The following is an 18,389-nucleotide window of genomic DNA, read 5'->3' as shown; positions in this document are numbered from 1 at the left end:
ATGTCTCTCAACCCAAACATCAGGGGATTGTTCCCCTGGTAGGTTGCAGCTACTTTTGCCTGGGCTCTTCTGACAACAGCAGCCCAGTCCCCCTTTGGTAAAATATCCTCTCTGTTAATCTGGGACTGACCCCAGGCTCAGGGGTGGGAGGGCTCAGGCCCAGCCAACCCCACCTTGCACCTTCCCAGCACCATGATGGTTGGGACCAAGGAGTTGGAAAGGTGTGAGACTGTGAGCCTGGAGCTGCCACCAGGGGAGGAGACCCCAGGGGAGGAAGAAGTCAGCATAGATAGAGTGGGGCCTGGGGTGGAGAGAGGTTGATTCCTGTATCTTCATACAACCACCTGGCTCCCCCAGGCCTGAGGCCAGCCTACCCCAGGCCTGTTGGTTATCTATTGCTACAAAATGAGTTACTTCCAAACTTTATGGTCTGAAAAACCTCAAACACTTATCTCATGGTTTCTGGGTTAGGAATCCAAAGGCAATCTAGTGGGGTCTTCTGGCTCAAGGTCTCCCATGAGAGTGCTGGCAGCTGAGACCGGGGCTGCAATCTCATCCGAAGTCTCCCCTGGGGAAGACCCGCTCCCACATTCACTCACGTGGTTACTGGCAGGATCCAGTTCCTCACGGGCACATGGACCTCACCACAGACCAGTCACATGGGGCACCTTGCTTCCCCCAGCACGAGTGACCCGAGAGATAGCATGACGGTGCACATCCAAGACAGAAGTCTCAGTCCATTTAGATGCAAATCTCAGTCCTGCCCATACCCACAAGGAGGGGACCACACTGGGGAGTGAATACCAAGATGTGGGCTCACCAGGGGCCATTCTAGAAGCTGTCTGCAGCAGATATGTGTCTCATATATTGTGTGTCAGGAAATTCCTCCCATGAAAGTCAATTTGAGTTGTGTTTTGTCACTTGCAGCTGAAAGAGCATGAGCAGGGGACTTCCTCCTTGGAGGTTCGTGGGAAGCCCAGTCAAGAGCACTGGCTGGCAAAGGAAAGCCAGTGGCTGTTCTCCAGGGTCCAGCTGGTATGTCCAACACCAGTGGGAGAGAAGCTCTGGTCACATCTTTGACAAGGAGTCAAGAGCCCAGTCAGAAAGACACATTGTATCAGGGCCAGAGAGCAGCAATAAGGCCATGGAGTTGGGGACAGAGCCAAAGGCTGAAACAGGGTGAGAACAAACAAGCTGGGGGCTCAGAGAGAGGCCTGATTGCTCAGGGGGTGGGCTCATGGGAAGTGCTGGGTGGGTGCTGCAAGCCCAAATGCCCACAGGCCAAGGCCGGTGATGTAAGTCAGTGAGGCAGGTTGGTTCTAAGAAAAACGAGTCTGCCTTTTATTTGCCAGTTCAGAAGGGGTAAGGTTGCAGAAGAGTATTTCCCTGTTATGGTAAAGAAGTTGGGGGGATAAGGAGTGGTGAGGACTGTGGCCAACCAAGGAGCCCACGCCCAGCTGAAGGGGCAACAACACTCAGCGCCAGCCCCATTGGCATGGCATGCAAGGACAGAGCCCAGGGCTGCCAGATCTGACTTCTCAGGCCAATGTTCACATTTTACAAAGAAGCGTACCTCCTGGAAAACACTGACTCAAGTTAAAATAAGTTCTGTGGACAAAAGAAAACACATCTCTCAGGTCACCAGGTCGAGAACCCTGGAAAAAAAGGCCTTAGCAGGCTGGACCCGACACTGGCACACTGGCGAGCGCCTCTTGCCTCCCAGACACCAGGCTCCTGGGTTCAGCCCAGGTTCCCAGCCCCTCTCAGCAGCCACCGTGATCTCACTGCTGCGGCAGAATAATTTATTGAAATATTGATTTGCGTTTTGTTCTTGCCTTGTCTTCCTTCCTCCACTCCAAGAAACAGCCTGCCACTTCCGTTCTCCAGCCCCATGGGGGTTTGCGCTGCAGGGTCCAGAGCAGAAGTTGTCTGGGACCCCCTCCTGGCTTTTGGGTTTTGAGGAGACTCCCCAAGGGGAGGGGCAGAGAGAAGGGCTTGGAGGGGCTACACCAGGATGAGGTGGCCCCGGGGAGGCAGGTCACAGAAAACAATGGCCAGGCGCTGGGCCCTGGGAACCTGCAGCCTAGACAGGACCCTGAGACATGGAGGAGGAGGGTGAATGTCAGTGTTCCGGCATCCAAGGTGCAGAGCTGCTTGTACTTCCTATTTCTCTGCTCATGTCCCAGCTTTCTCAAGGATCTGACCCATCTCAGATGGCCACCAAGGAGCTAAGGGCTGGGATCCTCATAGGGTCTGGAGAGTTCAGGAGGGTGCAGCGTGCCTTGTGCTCTGTGGCAGGTGCCAGACGCATGTGCATTTTAGAAAGAGCTCTCTGAGTCAGTGAGGAGGGAGGGCGGATGGGAGGGGGCAGTGTGGCTGCTGAGATGGATGGGGGTGCTGTCTGGTGTAATGTCAGCAGAGTCAGGGCCACGGGGTGGCAGGAGATGAGCAAGAGAGGTGTCGGCTGCTAGGAGAGGGAGGATGGTTTCTGGTAGTGGGGCTTGCAGAGGAGTCATGGGGAGAGGACCACACACTCGCAGGGAAAGGTGGGGTCTGCAGCACGCCAGGACATAGGCCAGGGATCATCCTTTTGGGCCCAGCTTGTTTCCTCGGTAAAAGTTCAGCAGTTTTCCTTTGGGGAGCTCTCCTGCTTCTCGGGGTGCAGCTCCTGGGGGAACAGTCCAGAGCCAGCCTGGGACTCAAGTTAGGTCAGTAGAACTGAGGTTCAAAAGAACGAAAAAACGGCTGAAGCAGGCTTGCCTAGTGGCAGCCTCCAAACAACCACCCACGAGCTTCTAGACAGAAGCCAGCACCCCAGGCTCAGTCTTTCCTCTACCTACTTCTCCTACTTCCTGAGAGCTGCCAGCCTTCCCATAGGTTCTGCCTGCCTTGAAGGGCTCCTCACAGACAGAGATGTCCAGGCAGAGGGCCCAGGAGGGAGGTCTGGGCACCCACGAGGGTCACTTGGGCTCTAGTGGGATCTCCCCATACTCCTCTGCCACCCGGCCCACATCCACAGCCCTCAGACCCCTCCATCCCGTGGCTTTGCTATGTCTCACACAGCACGTGAGCTGTAGTCCTCATCTGAGCGAGGACAGGAGACGTGTCTATTTCTCCTTCAGAAGTGATGGAGAGAGGCTGAGAGAGTTGCTATTGCAGTTAAGATTCTCGCACCCCGCTCACTGGAGTCATCTGCATCCTCCTGGCCCCAAAGTCGTCTATCTGCTCCTCTCTGCATTGGCTTCTCTGCCTGTTCCCACCTGTGCTGGGCTGGGGACCGCACACAGGGCCATGGTGTTCCAGGGGGCAGCACCCCAGGCCCAGCAAGGGGGTGGCCCAAGAACCAGCCGGGATCTCACAGATCAGCCTCCCTCCTCCCGAGGGAGCCAAGGGTGCCAGCTGTCCATAGTACATGGAGCTGTTTTTACAGTACACAGGGCATTTATGCACCCTGGGGCTGGGTGGTAGCCGTAGGCTCTGCGTTCACAGGTATCATCTAATTTAAACTGTATAATTGCCTTAAGTATAGATGCTGTTATTGACCTATTCTCTGGATGAGAAACCGTGTCTCAGACAACCGAAGTAACTCACCCCAAGTCCTACCGCTAGAAAGAGGTGGAGGTGGGCCTGGAAGCCACGCCACCTCTGAAGGTGTTCTGTCTGCAGGGCCATCTCCCCTAGGCAGGCGGGACAGGAAAGGAAGGGCGAGAGCTGAGGTGGCCACCAGGTGGCGCTGCAGCCGCAGGAACGGCAGCGCGGGGCCTCAGCCGGTGGGACGCCTGGATCCCAGGGCACTGCTCTGAGACGCCAGGGCGCCGGTTCAAGGGGGACCACGGAAGCCCCTGACAGCCTCTGTGGTCCCACATTAAACAAATCAGTTAAGACCTGAGCAGAAAGTTCTGTTCTAATCACTGCTCTCTGACATTTCCATTGTTTGCTCCAGAATGAGCTGAATTACAATATTTATGCTCTTACCTCCCTCAGTCAAGGAGACAGGAGAAAAGTGGGACCAGCAGCCTGGAGACTCTGCAGGCTTGGGGGCATATCAGGGAGCCCCTCAGACCACACACCCTGCCCACCAGGGCACATGCAAGTGACAGATGGGGCTCACCTGGGCAGCTCAGGGCCCTGGGGTTGGAGGCCTGCTCATCTGTCATCTGCCCTGTGTTCTTGGACAAGTTACCTCACCGCCCTGGGCTTCCCATCTGTAAAGTGGGCACAACCGTAGCACCGAGCTGGGAGCTCAGGGGCTTCTGTCCATGGCGATCAGCACCCACAGTGTTCTTTGTCTCTGCCCCTTGGCTCACGTCCCATGGATCCAGCTGAAGCCCACCGAAGCCTTCTCAACTGCCATGACCCCAGAGGGTCTCCCGCCCAATCCGCCCTCCCAAAGATGCACAAAACAGGACAGCGTGCACAGAGTGGAGTCCAGATCTGCTGGGTTCAAGAACGCAGAGCTCAATTCTCAACCTTGGCACTGCTGGCCCTTGGGGCCAGGTAATTCTCTGCAGTGGGGACTGTCCTGTGCACTGAGCCTCTACCTGCTACATGCCACGAGCACCCCCAGGGCGGGGGGCAGCAAAATGCCCTCTGTGGGGAACCACTGGCATGGGAGACCCCTAAGGGGAGCATAGCCAAAGAGCCCGGAGCTCATGTTCCCCAGCCTGTGGAATAACAGCCCAGCCCAGCCCCCCCTGAGCAAAGCTGCTCACCGCTGTGTGACCTCGGTAGGGCACTCAACTGTCCTGGCAGGTGAGGGTGACGAGGTGACTGCCCCAGAGAGCTGCTGTGAGGGTGAAGTGTGTGAGGTCACATAAGGGGCTGCAGACAGGGTCTGAGCCAAAGAGGGCACTGCAGGCTGTGACTTGCATGAATACCCTTGTTCCTGTCGTCATCGCTAGTGTGCGCTCCCCTTACAGGGGACACTAAGGCTCAGTGAGAGTAAATAGCTCACTGAAGGTCCCACAAGGATCAACAGGGCCAGAATTAACACCAAGCCCCCGGCTGGGTGCAGCACGGGCTCCCCCAAGGCTGGGGGTCTTCTCTGAGCAGCTCCGGAGTGCAAGGCAGTGCCTGGAGCTCAAACCTCATGACAGACATCTGCAACCCCAACACCAGAGAGGGCTGGAAGGCATGATCCTTATTTCTCTGCTCAGGACTCCCATATCATCAAGGAACATTCCAGACATCCTCCCAGAGGCTGGGAAGCTATTCCCAGAGAAAGCCAGCTCAGGATTCTTCTCATGAACCTTCCCAGCTCAAGCCTATGGGGCACATCTGGCCCTAATGCTTCCTGTTCTTCTCTGGACCCTGGAGAGTCTGGCTCAGGAGGCGGGCCACAATGACCGGGGGTGGGGTGGGGGGCTGGACACCATGCCTGGCCCCCATCTGATTGGGGGTTGGGACCCAGACTCTGGGGAAACCAGGGGCTGTCCCTGGGGTGTTCTGAATCCCCTACACTGCCCCTCACACAGTCAGGGAAGCAGAGGTCCAGAGCAGGTAGGCGATGACCCAGGTCATGCAGTAAGCAGATGGTGGCACTGGGCCCCTGAACACTGAGCCCTGCCCCAGCATCCTCTTCTCTTGCCTTCCACTAAGAGACTCACAGTCAGAATTTCTCAGACCCTTTCCCTCCAACGCTGAAAATTTTCTAAGAGCATTCCATATTTTGTCTTGACCTGGTCTTTCACAACAAGATACCTTATGTTCTTTGATTGTCCCCAAGTCTCTGATTTCCATTTGCTTTGATTTTCATCATCTTAGGAAATATTTAAAATGAGAACAGTTCAGTAGCTTTGGTGCCTTCTCAAAAAAAAAAAAAAATCAATTGAAAAGCCAGTTGCTATGCAACCCTCAAGTGTTGCCGGTGTTCTGCTCCCTGGCTGATGGCATATTGTATAAAATAAGATAATCTCTTTTCTTCTGCTGTGGTTTTTTTTTTTTTTTTTTTTGAGAAATGGAGAAAAACGTTGTTTTAGGCAAAACTTGAGATAACTCAGAGGTTTCTCATAAGCTGGAAGACAAACAACATGTCACTTGCACAAGTGCTACTGATTTTATCCCCGCTGGAGCCTTGGCGAGGCCTGGGGACAGGCACAGGGGGAGCGGAGGGTAGGGAAGCTGCTCTTGAAATAAATAACAGCATCTGAATACCGGGCCACGTTCTCCCCCAAGTCTGGGTCTCGGCCTCACAGCCCCTAGAGCGCTCCCGGCCGGGCCTTGGGGGACACAGCTCAGGCCCCTCTCCCGGCAGGGCTCCTGGCTCCAGTCACCTCGGCCTTGCTATGCTTAAAGTCTTCCAGGGACAGGGCCTCCCTCACGGACAGGAAATGCGTGGCTCCTTGAGGGGCCGCTCATCGGAATCCATCCTCTCTGTGAGCCAAACTCTACTCCCCAACCCCCGTCTAGAAGCCCCTCCTGGCTTTTCCTTGAACAAGCAGAGCTCATTCCCTTTACGTGAATCCCAGCCAGGTAGTCTCCTGCTGGGTCACCCCATCCAGGACACCCCGTGGTGCTCACCACTCCCAAACAATCTTGTTTACTGGGGAGTTCACGGGGAGCTGGTGCTCCAGTCCTGGGAGCAGGCAGGCAGGTCCCAGGATCCACCTGCTTAGGAGACGTGCTTCCCACTTCCCTGAGGTCCCCCAGACACCTCAAAACAGGGCCTCATCCCCAGCACTGTGCCAAGTGGAGCCTGTGACCAGTGGACACAAACTTATCGCCCTCAACGAGATAAGGACAGAAATGGGAAACTTTTATAGCAGTTTGATGGAGTGACTTTATGTCTGTGGAATTTAATAATAAAAAGTCGGGGCCGGTATTTTTGTATAATCTTGGTTTTTGTCACATTTCCCTTTTCTAGAAAATTCCTTTTAGATGTACTTACAGAAATATTGGTCCGTGATGCGACCTTTGGCTCTGAGGCGTTCTGTGTTTCTGGCTTGGCGCCCTTGGCCCTGACAGCTACTCTCCACGGACTGTCACGTTCAGACTTACGGTCTGATTGCTCCAGGTCGGTGCAACGACCCCTCCTTTCCCACGGGGGTCGCTCCTGAGCCCACAGCCAAACACGCCACACTGTCCCTGGGCCCCTATGCTCTGTGCAAGGCACAGAATGCTCCGTTCCAGAGACGATGGGCCAGCAGGTGGGGCCCCAGTCCCTCTGCGTCCGGATATCTGTCTAGTGCCAGCCCTCCTGGATGTGGTTGGCCAGCCATGTCCTCCTAACTCTACTCTCCCCCTACCTGTGCTTCTGCAGTGTGTCCTCCCCAGAGAAAGTGAGATTCACACCCTGGACTCCACTCCCTCCTCACAATCCTGCCACTCGCTGGAGGAGGGCCAAGTCTGGCCCTATAACTTTCTGGAATCCCCCGGGACACAGAGGCCCTGATGGGCGCCAGTCTCCCCCATGGCTTCCTGAGAAGAGGTGGGGTGGGGAGGTGGGAGAAGGTGGGCAGAATGTGGGGTGGGCTTTGCTACAGGAGACTGGTCAGCCCCGCTGCCGTCGGGGGCCGGGGGACAGCAGAGGGGTGGCAGCATGTTGTCCTTCCCGGCCAGGCTTCGGGGGCTGGGGATGGATGTGGGGTTCTAACGCCACATCCTGGTACGTCTTTTATCTCGACACCTCTGAGGTCATCGGCAGAAGTCTAAGGCTGGTCTGCCAAGCTCTGCTGGGGTGCAGTGGGTGCAGCCAGGACTCGGTTCTGAAAGCACACATCCAGCTCCACATTCTCCCTTCCTGTCGCCTCACCATCATGGATTCCCAAACTCCTTTCCAGCGGGAAGTCATGGAGGCAAGGGGACCTTGGTCCCCCTGTGCCCTCTCACTTCTCACTGTATTGGTCCTGGTCTTGTTGAAGCTGCTCCACTGCCCAAGTGGGCTCTGGCCACCCATCTTGTTGGCCATGGGCTCCAGGCAGCCCCATGGCCTGCCCTCCTCCCCATACTGTCCCCAGGAAGAGTAGGCCGCAGCCTCACAATGGGGTCCATGCCCGCTCCCCTTACCCTCACTCTGCCTATGGGGGACTCAGAGGGTACCAACATGGCTCAGGCAAAGCAGAACCCCTCACTACAAGGTGGAACATAAAGGACCAGACTGGCCATGGCCATGAGGGAGGTGCCTGCAACACCTGAGTAATACAGCCTCACCTGTAGGTAAGGCCACGTAGTTGTGGCAGCCTGCATCCTCCCTCTGGCCAAGATGGCTCGCCCAAAGTTTCCACAGACACTCAGGTGACAGAGTTTCCAGGCAGAAGAACACAGATTCCTCTCCAAGTGCCTCCAAGCCACCACAGAGAAGAGGTGCCAAGCAAAAGCATGAAGTCCTTTCTACATCCTCCTTCAAATCAGAAATAAAATGTTGGACATGACAGAGCCCTGTGGCATGCCACTGGAGACCCTTCCCCAGGTGCTAGCATTCAGTTAAACAGAATTACTTGGACTCTACCATTTTTAAATGATTTTCAAAAAATATAAACAAATTTTCCATAATTAAAAATGCACTATTTCGATTATAAAAGAAACATCCTTATCATGATAAATTAAGAAAATTCAGTAAAGTACAAAGAAGAAAATAAAAATCCATCACCTACTACCCAGAGATAAGTACTATTCACGTTTGATGTATTCCTTCAGTCCCTTCTGTGTATATATTTGTAAACAAAATTGAGATCATACTACTATAAGCTTATATCCTTTCTTCCAAAAAGCAAACAAACTTGACTTAATGCTGTAACCGTTTCCCCAAGCCCTTAAACATGCTCTGAAAACGGGATTTATTGGCAGTCTAATAATCTACCACATAGACATATCGTAATTTATTTAACTAGACCCCTATTGGCGGACAATTTAGATTGTTTCCAGTTGTTTACACTTAGAAATAAGGCCATGGCCTTTGTCTTGTTCCTAAAACTTCATCCACAGCTCTGTTAGCTGCTTTGGAATAGAATCATGGAAACGAATGACTGGGGGCAAACATGAAGAACATTTTTAAGGGAAATGACAAACTGTCACATTTCCTTCCAGAAATGTGTACACATTTATACTCATACTGGAGGAGTGTACTGCTGCATTCACCCAAGCCAGCAGTAAATCCCTCGTCTTAATCTTAACACAGCTGATGCTTTTAAAATGGTAAACTGTTTTATTTCTTTGATTAATGGTAAAGTTCAATGTTTTCTCTTTTTTTGCCATTTGTATTTTTTCTTCAGTTAATTGCTTATGTCCATTGCCAATTCTATTTTTCCTAGGGCTCTTCATATATTAGGATATCTTTTCCATATTGCAAATGCTTTTCCTGATTGTGGTTTGCCCTTTGTTTGTGTTTTTTGATGATTTTATATTTTAAGTATTCAAATATATCTATCCTCCTCTTTACAATCCCTTACTACTGTATTTATGCTTAGGAAGTCCTTGACAATGAATATTTTCTTCTTGATTTGTATGGTTTAACTAGTTGAATTTTATTGGCCTATGTTTATCATCTGATATATTTAATTTGCTATATATGAAATTTATCACAGACTTATTTATAACACTTTATAACCATTCCATTTATATTTATCGCATGTTATTTATATGAGAGGTATTTTCAGAGCTGTATATTTTATTCAGTTGATCTGTTAATGCTTATGCAAATATAGTATATTTTAATTATTTCTGTTTTACAAGGTGTTTGAAGTAAATCCTTTTTATTTGCTTGGCTTTCAAGGTTTTCCCAGCCATTCTTGACTGTTTATGCTTCTAGATGAATCTTAGAATCATTTCATCAAGTTGCCAATTATTAATCTGGGAAAAGTCAACATCACTACTATACCCAGTGTTCCCATAAGGAACAGCATATGTCTCTTCATTTATTTTTATTTTTTTCCTATCATTAACAATGTGCAATTTTCTTCCTATACGTAGGTCTTATAGCTGTCTTGTTAGGACTATTCCAGGTATTTTATATTTTTGGTTACTATCATAAAGGGAACTTTTCTTTCCCTATTATCTTTACTACCAGGGCATTGTGGGTTCACACAGAAATTATTGGGTTTTGTGTAATTATCTTATATTTGGCCATGTCACTAAACTCCTTGGTTTTCTGATGGATTCTTTTAGGTTTTCCAGGCACATAATTATTAGCAAACAATTATAATTTTATCTTTTCTCCTCTGATACTGGTTTCATGTCATACGACATTGTCCAGAATTCCAAAACCTCATAACAAAGTTATGTGTCTCTTTCTTGTTGCCAATTTTACTGTAACTGTTTCATAAGAGCAGCATGTCCCAAAGCACATTCTGTAGAATGTTGATTCCATGAGGAAAAGGGTTCTGTTGAGAAATAGTTTGGAGAAACCATGCATACTGATCCATCTCCTAGAGGTTCACCCTGCACGTTTTCATAGTAAAGTCTCTGAGAAATTTTGCTGTCAGGAATACCTGTTTTACTTTGTTTTATAAGCATTTCCCAGACTCATTTGACCATGGAACCCCTCTATTCTCCTGTGAAAACATCTATGAACATCCTGAGAATTAGCTATGCAGAACACTTTTAGGGACAATGTGCTTCTTTTTCTACCTTTAAATAAAATTTGGGTTGTCAAGTTACCATCTGTTACTAGTTTCACAGATCTTTTAAAAACCATGAGATACCCTCTCAGTTCCTATGGAGTTGATCACACTCCTTGTCCTGCTGGTGCCTTCAGCAGAGCCCCCTGGGGCTCTTTCTCAGGTGCCCCCCGACTCGGTGTGCTTCTCTGTGCGCCCCCATCCATGCTTTTGCAAAGGATGCTCATCTCTTCTCTCCAGGCTCCAGTTCCCCATGCCAGCATCTCCCTGGATATCTCCACTGGGATGGCACAAAGCACCTCAAACTCAGCACGTCTCCCCTGAGCTCACCGCCTTTCTCCCCCACATGCCACTTCCCCCCGGCTCCGTCCTCTCCATCTCAGGGGTTGGCATTATCATCTGCCAGGTTGCCCAAGGCACGGACTCAGTGTCCCTCCACCTTCACCCATGTTGCAACCACCCGCTCCTGGTTTGGCCTCCTAAAGTTCTCTTTCATCTTCTCTCCTTTCTCCACCCTGTGGCCACGGTTCCAGGACGGCTCACTACTGTCCTCCCTTTGATGCCACCCACCCTCTCCTAAGCCACGGCTCCCTGTGCTGGTTCCTCCCCCTTTCACTCCCTCCCCATGGCTGAAAAGTCACTGCCTCAGCCTTTCAGTAACTGAAAAGTCACTGTTAGTCGCTTGCCCTAACCTCTACATAAGATTGCCTGCCCCCCTTGCCCCAACCAAGTCCCTGAGCCCTCAGTTGTAACTGTTTCCTTGTCTGCACCTCTGTCTAGAGCAGCCCCTGAGGTCAGGGACCACGTCAGTGACACGGCACAGCGCTTGGCACAAAAAAACCCTCAAAAAGTATTTGTTAGGGACTTCCCTAATGGTCCGGTGGCTAAGACTCTGCGCTCCCAATGCAGGAGGCCCGGGTTCGATCCCTGGTTGGGGAACTAGATCCCACAGGCCTCAACTAAAGATCCCGCATGCCACAACTAAAGATCCCGCATGCCATAACTAAAGATCCCGCATGCCCAACTAAAGATCCCACATGCCGCGCATGATCCTGTGCTAAGACCCAGCGCAACCAAATAAATAAATAAATAATTTTTTAAAAAGTATTTGCTAGATGACGAGCTTTGTCATTAGGCAAATGGATGTGATGAATTATATGAACAGACTTTCTAATATTAAACAATCATCACATTCCTAGAATAAACCCTATTTTATCATGGTGAGAGTTTCTCTTTATGCATTATTGAATTAAATGCTTAAAGCCTCAGGAATTTTTACATCTATTTTTAGAAGTGAATCAGGTCTGTACTTTGTCTTAGATATGCTACCTTTGGCAGCTTTGTGTGTAAGAATCATGTTGGCTATAAAGATAAATTGGGTGGATTTCAGAACATATATATATATATTCTGAAACAGTTTATGTGGTATTGCTTTATCTTTGCTTAATAATTCCTTGCAAATGAATAAGAACAGACTGGCAAAAATAGATTATCTGACTCTCTATTTAGAGGTAATTTTAAGATAACTTTGAAAACAGAGAAGAATTTGAGTTTCCACCATGGTTATGAGGCTTATTGTGGTATTTTCTACATTTTTTGGAGTCAGCTTTGAAATATTCCCATTTCCCCAGGAAATCCTTGTTTCCCAGGATTTCCAGGTCCCTGACGGAGATTCTCAAAATCTCACCTTCAGGTTTTCCACCTGGTTTCTACCAGGTTTCTACCTGCCTGTGACACTTAAGGAAAGAAGAACAAGAAGAAACAGCAATTTAGCACAGAGCCTGCCAGGAAGTAGTTAAAATAAACAAGGCTTTGTTCCATTGAGTAATCAACACTGGGAGAAGGAACCAGACAGTTTTTAGGCGAAATAAGAGCCAAAGCTTTGCCAGTGCTGGTAAACAATTAACCGTGCACAATTCTCCAATTTTTCTTTTTAGTGCCCAGACCACTTGGTGGCTCTCCCCCCCTTCCTACCCCACAACGTGAAGTTTCCCATGTCCCCTCTCCAGAGGTAGAAAGTGGGGAGGGGGCTGGATATAATCATGCCCATCCCTCACACTACACACCTGAAAATTCCTCAGACCCTGGAGGATGCTAAGGGGGTCTCAGGCCAGGAATGGAGGGACTGGCAGGACCCGGCCAAACCATTTTTGCTGTATAAAATTCACTAAAATTTTCTTTATGACCTAAAGTACTTCTGTAATTTTTAAGTGTTCTATGATTCCTCAAAAAGAAGGCACATTTTTCCATAAGGCAAGGGGAAAAAATGATATAACTACTAATTTAACTTTATCCATTATATTATTTGAAACTCCTATGCCTTTTTTTTAACTTTAATAAAATATTTTATTTAATCCAATATATCCAAAACATTATTTCATTAATATCAAATTATTAAGAAAGTATTTTACATCTCTCCTTTTTTTTTTTTTTTTGTACTAAGTCTTTGAAACCAGGCATATGTTTTATACTTACAGAACATCTCAGTTTGGACTAAGTACATTTCAAGTGCTCAGTAGCCACATGTGTCTAGTGCCTGCTGGACTGGACAGAGCAGCTCTAGATGGAAGATATCAATGCAGGGATACTGTCTCTTAAAAATCATGAAAATGTGTTATTGGCTATAAATGACCAAATAACTTATTAAAGAAGGCTTGAACTGAGAAGGCATTTATTTTTTTTTTAATTAACAAGGATACTGGAGGTAGGGGAAACTCCTATGCCTTTTAAAATGTAATCTGTTAAAGGTCTTGGAAAGGGTATGAAAGACTCCTGCAGTTAGGTTTTTGCAAATTTCTCCCTTGATCTGACAGTCCGCTTTGGTATACTTTACGTTCTCCATGGGGCATGAAGGACCATGACTGCTATCCTCACCATGGTCGCTTCCATCACTTTAGAGTGACACACTTCCCAGGGTAGGAAGAGTGGGCTCAAGGTCCACTGTTCCTGGAATCTGACCAGCCATAAAGTCCTTCATTGTCATTTCTGTACTGCAGGCCTTGTACATTGTGTGCAGTTCGATTTTATTTTGTGAGACTGAGATTCTCTCTCTTTGAGTAGAGGAGTTAACCCTTCGCATAATTTACTATGCCTGATGTGCCTCATCTTATTATGACTTGACTTTCTTCATACTGCGTGGGGTCAGACCACAGAGTCCAGAATTTGGCTGCCAGGGTGAGAAGCTGGACTCCTAAGGAGCCAAATACCACTGGCTACTCATGCCACTGAACTGCCTTAAACCTCAGTGTCCTTATCTGTGAAGTGGGATCCTCATAGCTCCACCTCCCCATCTGTCCTTGGACTAAGTGAGATAATTTCGTGTAAAGTGTTCCCGAGCTGCCTGGCACAGGCACTTGCTCAGTCCACACTGGCCGGCACCATGGGGCTCCTTCCTTCCTCACCAGCTCTCCTTTCAGGCACCCCCTTATTTTTCCATCTCAGGTCTCTGTGCCTGGGGGCTTTCGAATCCTGGTGCATAGACCCGTGCATGCTGCTAGGAAAGACGGTTCCAAGTTTGACAGCAAAGGGAAGTAAGAAGGGCAAGCTTGACTGCTCAGTTAGAACAGCAGCTACATGGCACGAGAAGAGGAGGACACGGGTGGTTTCTGATGCTTTGACATCCAGGGCCTTGCTGACCTGGGAGGAATTGCTCCTCCCAGGGTCAACCAATTCCTAGAGACAGTAAACAACTCATTCTGGATCATATGCTCTTCAAATGCAAACCAACCAATTCAGAGTCCACACCCCCAGCCACCTCCTTCATTGGGCTCTCACACTCCAGCCCACTATCCCCTGTGCAAATCACCTAGGGCCAGGTACCAGACAACTAGGGGCAGACCCAATGCTCCAGAGCCCGCTGAGAATTATTCACACTGGCCAATCCTAAGCCTGCTTACCCCGCCTCACCTGGTCCTTCCTTTGGAAACCACAATAAAGGTGCTTGCCCACAGTTTCCCTCTCCTTCCCTAGGCCTCCTGACAAACCATGGTGTTTCCCCGCGCAGCCCTGCATGGCCAGAAAGAAACTCTGGGTAAAAAACCATGGCAGTCACCTGCTGATCTGTTGGTCTCACCAAACTTGAATAATAACAAAACCTAAATTTTAGCCTCCAGGCAAGATAGCGGGGGTGGGGGGTGGGGGGAGAGGCTGGTGTGACTTTAGGGCAGCCGCACCTTTTTCGGCAAGATCTCAACACTTTGGATGTCACCAAGTTGATGCCACTTTCACATGAAGTTATCAGCAGACAGTCCACAATTAATATAGGTACAATTGGTCATGTAGCTCATGGGAAATCTAGGGTTGTAAAAGCTATTTCTGGAGTTCACACTGTCAGGTTCAAAAATGAACTAGAAAGAAATATTACACTCAAACTTGGCTTTGCTAATGCTAAGATATATAAGCTTGACGACCCAAGTTGTCCTCGGCAAGAATGTTATAGATCCTGTGGAAGTAGTACACCTGATGAGTTTCCTACAGACATTCCAGGGACCAATGGGAACTTCAAATTAGTCAGACGTGTTTCCTTCGTCGACTGTCCTGGCCACGATATTTTGATGGCTACTAGGCTGAACAGTGCTGCAGTGATGGATGCAGCTCTTCTGTTGATAGCTGGTAACGAGTCTTGTCCTCAGCCTCAGACTTCTGAACACCTGGCTGCTATTGAAATCATGAAACTGAAGCATATTTTGATTCTACAAAATAAAATTGAGGGCTTCCCTAGTGGCGCAGTGGTTGAGAATCTGCCTGCCAATGCCGGGGACATGGGTTCGAGCCCTCGTCTGGGAGGATCCCACATGCCGCAGAGCGGCTGGGCCCGTGAGCCACAACCACTGAGCCTGCGCGTCTGCAGCCTGTGCTCCGCAATGGGAGAGGCCGCGGCAGTGAGAGGCCCGCGCACCGCGATGAAGAGTGGCCCCTGCTCACCAGAACTGGAGAAAGCCCTCACACAGAAACGAAGACCCAACACAGCCAAAAAATAAATAAATAAATAAATTAAAAAAAATAATAAAAATAAATAAATAAATAAAATTGATTTGGTAAAAGAAAGCCAGGCTAAAGAACAGTATGAACAGATCCTTGCATTTGTACAAGGTACAGTAGCAGAAGGAGCTCCTATTATTCCAGTTTCTACTCAGCTAAAATACAATATTGAAGTTGTCTGCGAGTACATAGTAAAGAAAATTCCAGTACGCCCAAGAGACTTTACTTCAGAACCCCGACTTATTGTTATTAGATCCTTTGATGTCAACAAACCTGGCTGTGAGGTTGATGACCTTAAGGGGGGTGTAGCTGGTGGTAGTATTCTAAAAGGAGTATTAAAGGTGGGCCAGGAGCTAGAAGTCAGACCTGGTATTGTTTCCAAAGACAGTGAAGGAAAGCTCATGTGTAAACCCATCTTTTCCAAAATTGTATCGCTTTTTGCAGAGCATAATGATCTTCAGTATGCTGCTCCAGGAGGTCTTATTGGAGTTGGAACAAAAATTGACCCCACTTTGTGCCGGGCTGACAGAATGGCGCAGTTGGAGCTTTACCTGAAATCCTCACAGAATTGGAAATTTCCTATTTCCTGCTTAGACGGCTTCTAGGTGTACGCACTGAAGGAGACAAGAAAGCAGCAAAAGTGCAAAAGCTGTCTAAGAATGAAGTGCTTATGGTGAACATAGGATCCCTGTCGACAGGAGGAAGAGTTAGTGCAGTCAAAGCTGATTTGGGTAAAATGGTTTTGACTAATCCTGTGTGCACCGAAGTAGGAGAAAAAATTGCCCTTGGCCAAAGAGTTGAGAAACACTGGCGTTTAATTGGTTGGGGTCAAATAAGAAGAGGAGTGACAATCAAGCCAACAGTAGATGATGACTGAAGAATTAAATAATAGATTTGGATGGAGTTGGAATTTCTCTTAACAACCTAGGGGTATATTTTCAAAACAATAGTGAGGAATTAATTGCATAGCTCATTACCTTAGGAGTAGCTGTAAGGTTATTCTCATTTTTTGGTGATGAAAATTTAACCTCTAGTACTAAAATAGGGTCTACAATAAATGTAAAAATTGGCATAATGTTGGATTGAATCTACATTTTACCAGAAATTAATCATTCCCAAATAATGTCTAATTTATACATCAGTGCAGGTTTGAAAGGAAACTGCTACAACCAGCCTTTGCTGTAGCACATATACCACGGAACCTGTTTGAGATAAAATTTTTCTTCTTAAAAAAAAAACCCTGAATTTTAAAAGGAGTGAGGCTGAAAGGAGAGTAGGCATGGCTCACAAGCTCCTTGTTTCTTGTAGGAACCACAGGGCAGCCAGGGAGAGGCAGGGTGGTTTTGGCCAACTCAAAGGCTTTTATAGGAGGCCTGCACCCCACTGGAGGGCCCCATTCATCCCACAGAGGCGGGGGCTCTGGTGTGCCTGGAAGGCACCAGCCTGCAGTGCCCACTCACCTTCCCGTAGCTCAGCAGGATTATCCGCACCAGGACGACATTGATGTGGGCCCCCAAGGACTCATCGTGATAAATTTCATTGACCTGAAAGACAATCAGGGACGTGTCAGCAGAAACCACAGGCCCAAGGACCAGCTCTGGCTTTGCAAATGGCATCACCACCCAGCTAGGCCCCAGGCCAGAACCCTGGGACCCAGCCCCACTCCTTCCTCTTTGCCACACTTTATACCCAGGCATCACCATCAACTCTGAATCCATCCCTTCCTCTCCCTCTGCTCCTCCGGCCCCCCTTACAGCCAACCCAACCCCTGCCAGGATATTGCCTCTCTCTCCTCAGCAGCCCCTCCCACCAACTCAGCGATTCTCCATCTGGAGCCTACACTGGGATGGGGACCCTGACCACTGGAAATGCAACATGGCCTTTCCTTCAAGGGTGAACACAGGCCACAAACCCCAGTGGCAGGGGCAATGCCGGGACTGTCACTGGCAGAAATCACTCCTCAGTTGCTGCTGGTGGTTGTGAGATGTTGTCTACACTCATCACAGCTTGGAAAGGGGGGTCATTTTAGACACACCACCAGATCTAATTTTTAATGTGTTAATTAAGAACAGATATTGCTATATCACAAAGGTGCTTTCTGTGTTCTGTTTTGATAACTGCGGCTCATACTAGTGGCTTCATTTGTATTTCTTCACTCTTTTATTATCATGTATTTTATTTTTTACATGTACAAACATTATTGGAGCAGGTGCCCATGGGCCTCACCAGATGTCAAAGGGGTCCACTGCACAAGAAAGGTGAGGAACCCTCCCTTCCCCACAGCACAGCCAGCATGACTTTCTGGAAACACTGGTCAGGTTAACCCTGGGCTCAGGGCTGACAAAGCCTTCCTTCCCATCCTCACACGCTCTCAGGATCTTACCTGGAACAGCTGCCTCGTTGCCACCCACTTCATTCGTTCGCTTCTTGACAAAACCCTACTCTTCTGGAGGCCCAGCCTCGTGGCTGCTTCCTCCTGGAAGGGCCCCCAGGTCTGATCTGCTTCCCAGAGAGCACCAGGGTCCATTGCTTCCTGAGTTCTCTGCGTTCCCAACGGGACTGTGCGTTGCATGGCCACCTGTATTTTCCCTGCATGTCTCCAGCACCCAGGACGCAGCAGCTCACAGCAGATACTCAGGACACACTCGTCAAAAGAACCGATCCACTCATACCATCACTCAGTGGAGAGGCACGAACTGGCCATGCAACCCCTCCCTGTATGCAGACCGAGCCCAGAGGCTGCTGACCTACCCTTTGTGAGGGTAGACCCCGCCAAGCATGCCTCCCAGAGCCCACTCTGTCATCTCAGGCCAGTGCCATACTCCCCCTGAATCCCAGCTTTTAGAATTTCTATCT

General features: G+C 49.0%; 1 protein-coding gene and 1 pseudogene across 2 annotated transcripts in view; one reads left to right on the top strand and one right to left on the bottom strand.

Moving 5' to 3' along the window:
- Positions 1 to 17,164, bottom strand: part of ADAMTS2 (ADAM metallopeptidase with thrombospondin type 1 motif 2) — a 68,250-nt gene extending 51,086 nt beyond the window's left edge. Inside the window, exon 1 of the mRNA XM_082379301.1 lies at positions 16,994 to 17,164. Coding sequence (XP_082235427.1) covers positions 16,994 to 17,149 — 156 coding nt within the window. The 5' untranslated portion in view covers positions 17,150 to 17,164. The remainder of the gene's footprint in view (positions 1 to 16,993) is intronic.
- LOC309623091 (eukaryotic translation initiation factor 2 subunit 3 pseudogene) lies at positions 196 to 16,790 on the top strand (annotated as a pseudogene). Its single transcript has 3 exons — positions 196 to 294; positions 14,675 to 15,317; positions 15,579 to 16,790. The product of its transcript is annotated as a eukaryotic translation initiation factor 2 subunit 3 pseudogene (transcript).
- Positions 17,165 to 18,389: the final 1,225 nt, after the last annotated feature.

Source organism: Balaenoptera borealis (genome assembly GCF_965194805.1).
Source record: "Balaenoptera borealis genome assembly, chromosome: 2".
Classification (NCBI taxonomy): Eukaryota; Metazoa; Chordata; class Mammalia; order Artiodactyla; family Balaenopteridae; genus Balaenoptera; species Balaenoptera borealis.
Note: the sequence above shows the minus strand (reverse complement) of the source record. Positions and strands in the feature narration are given on the sequence as shown.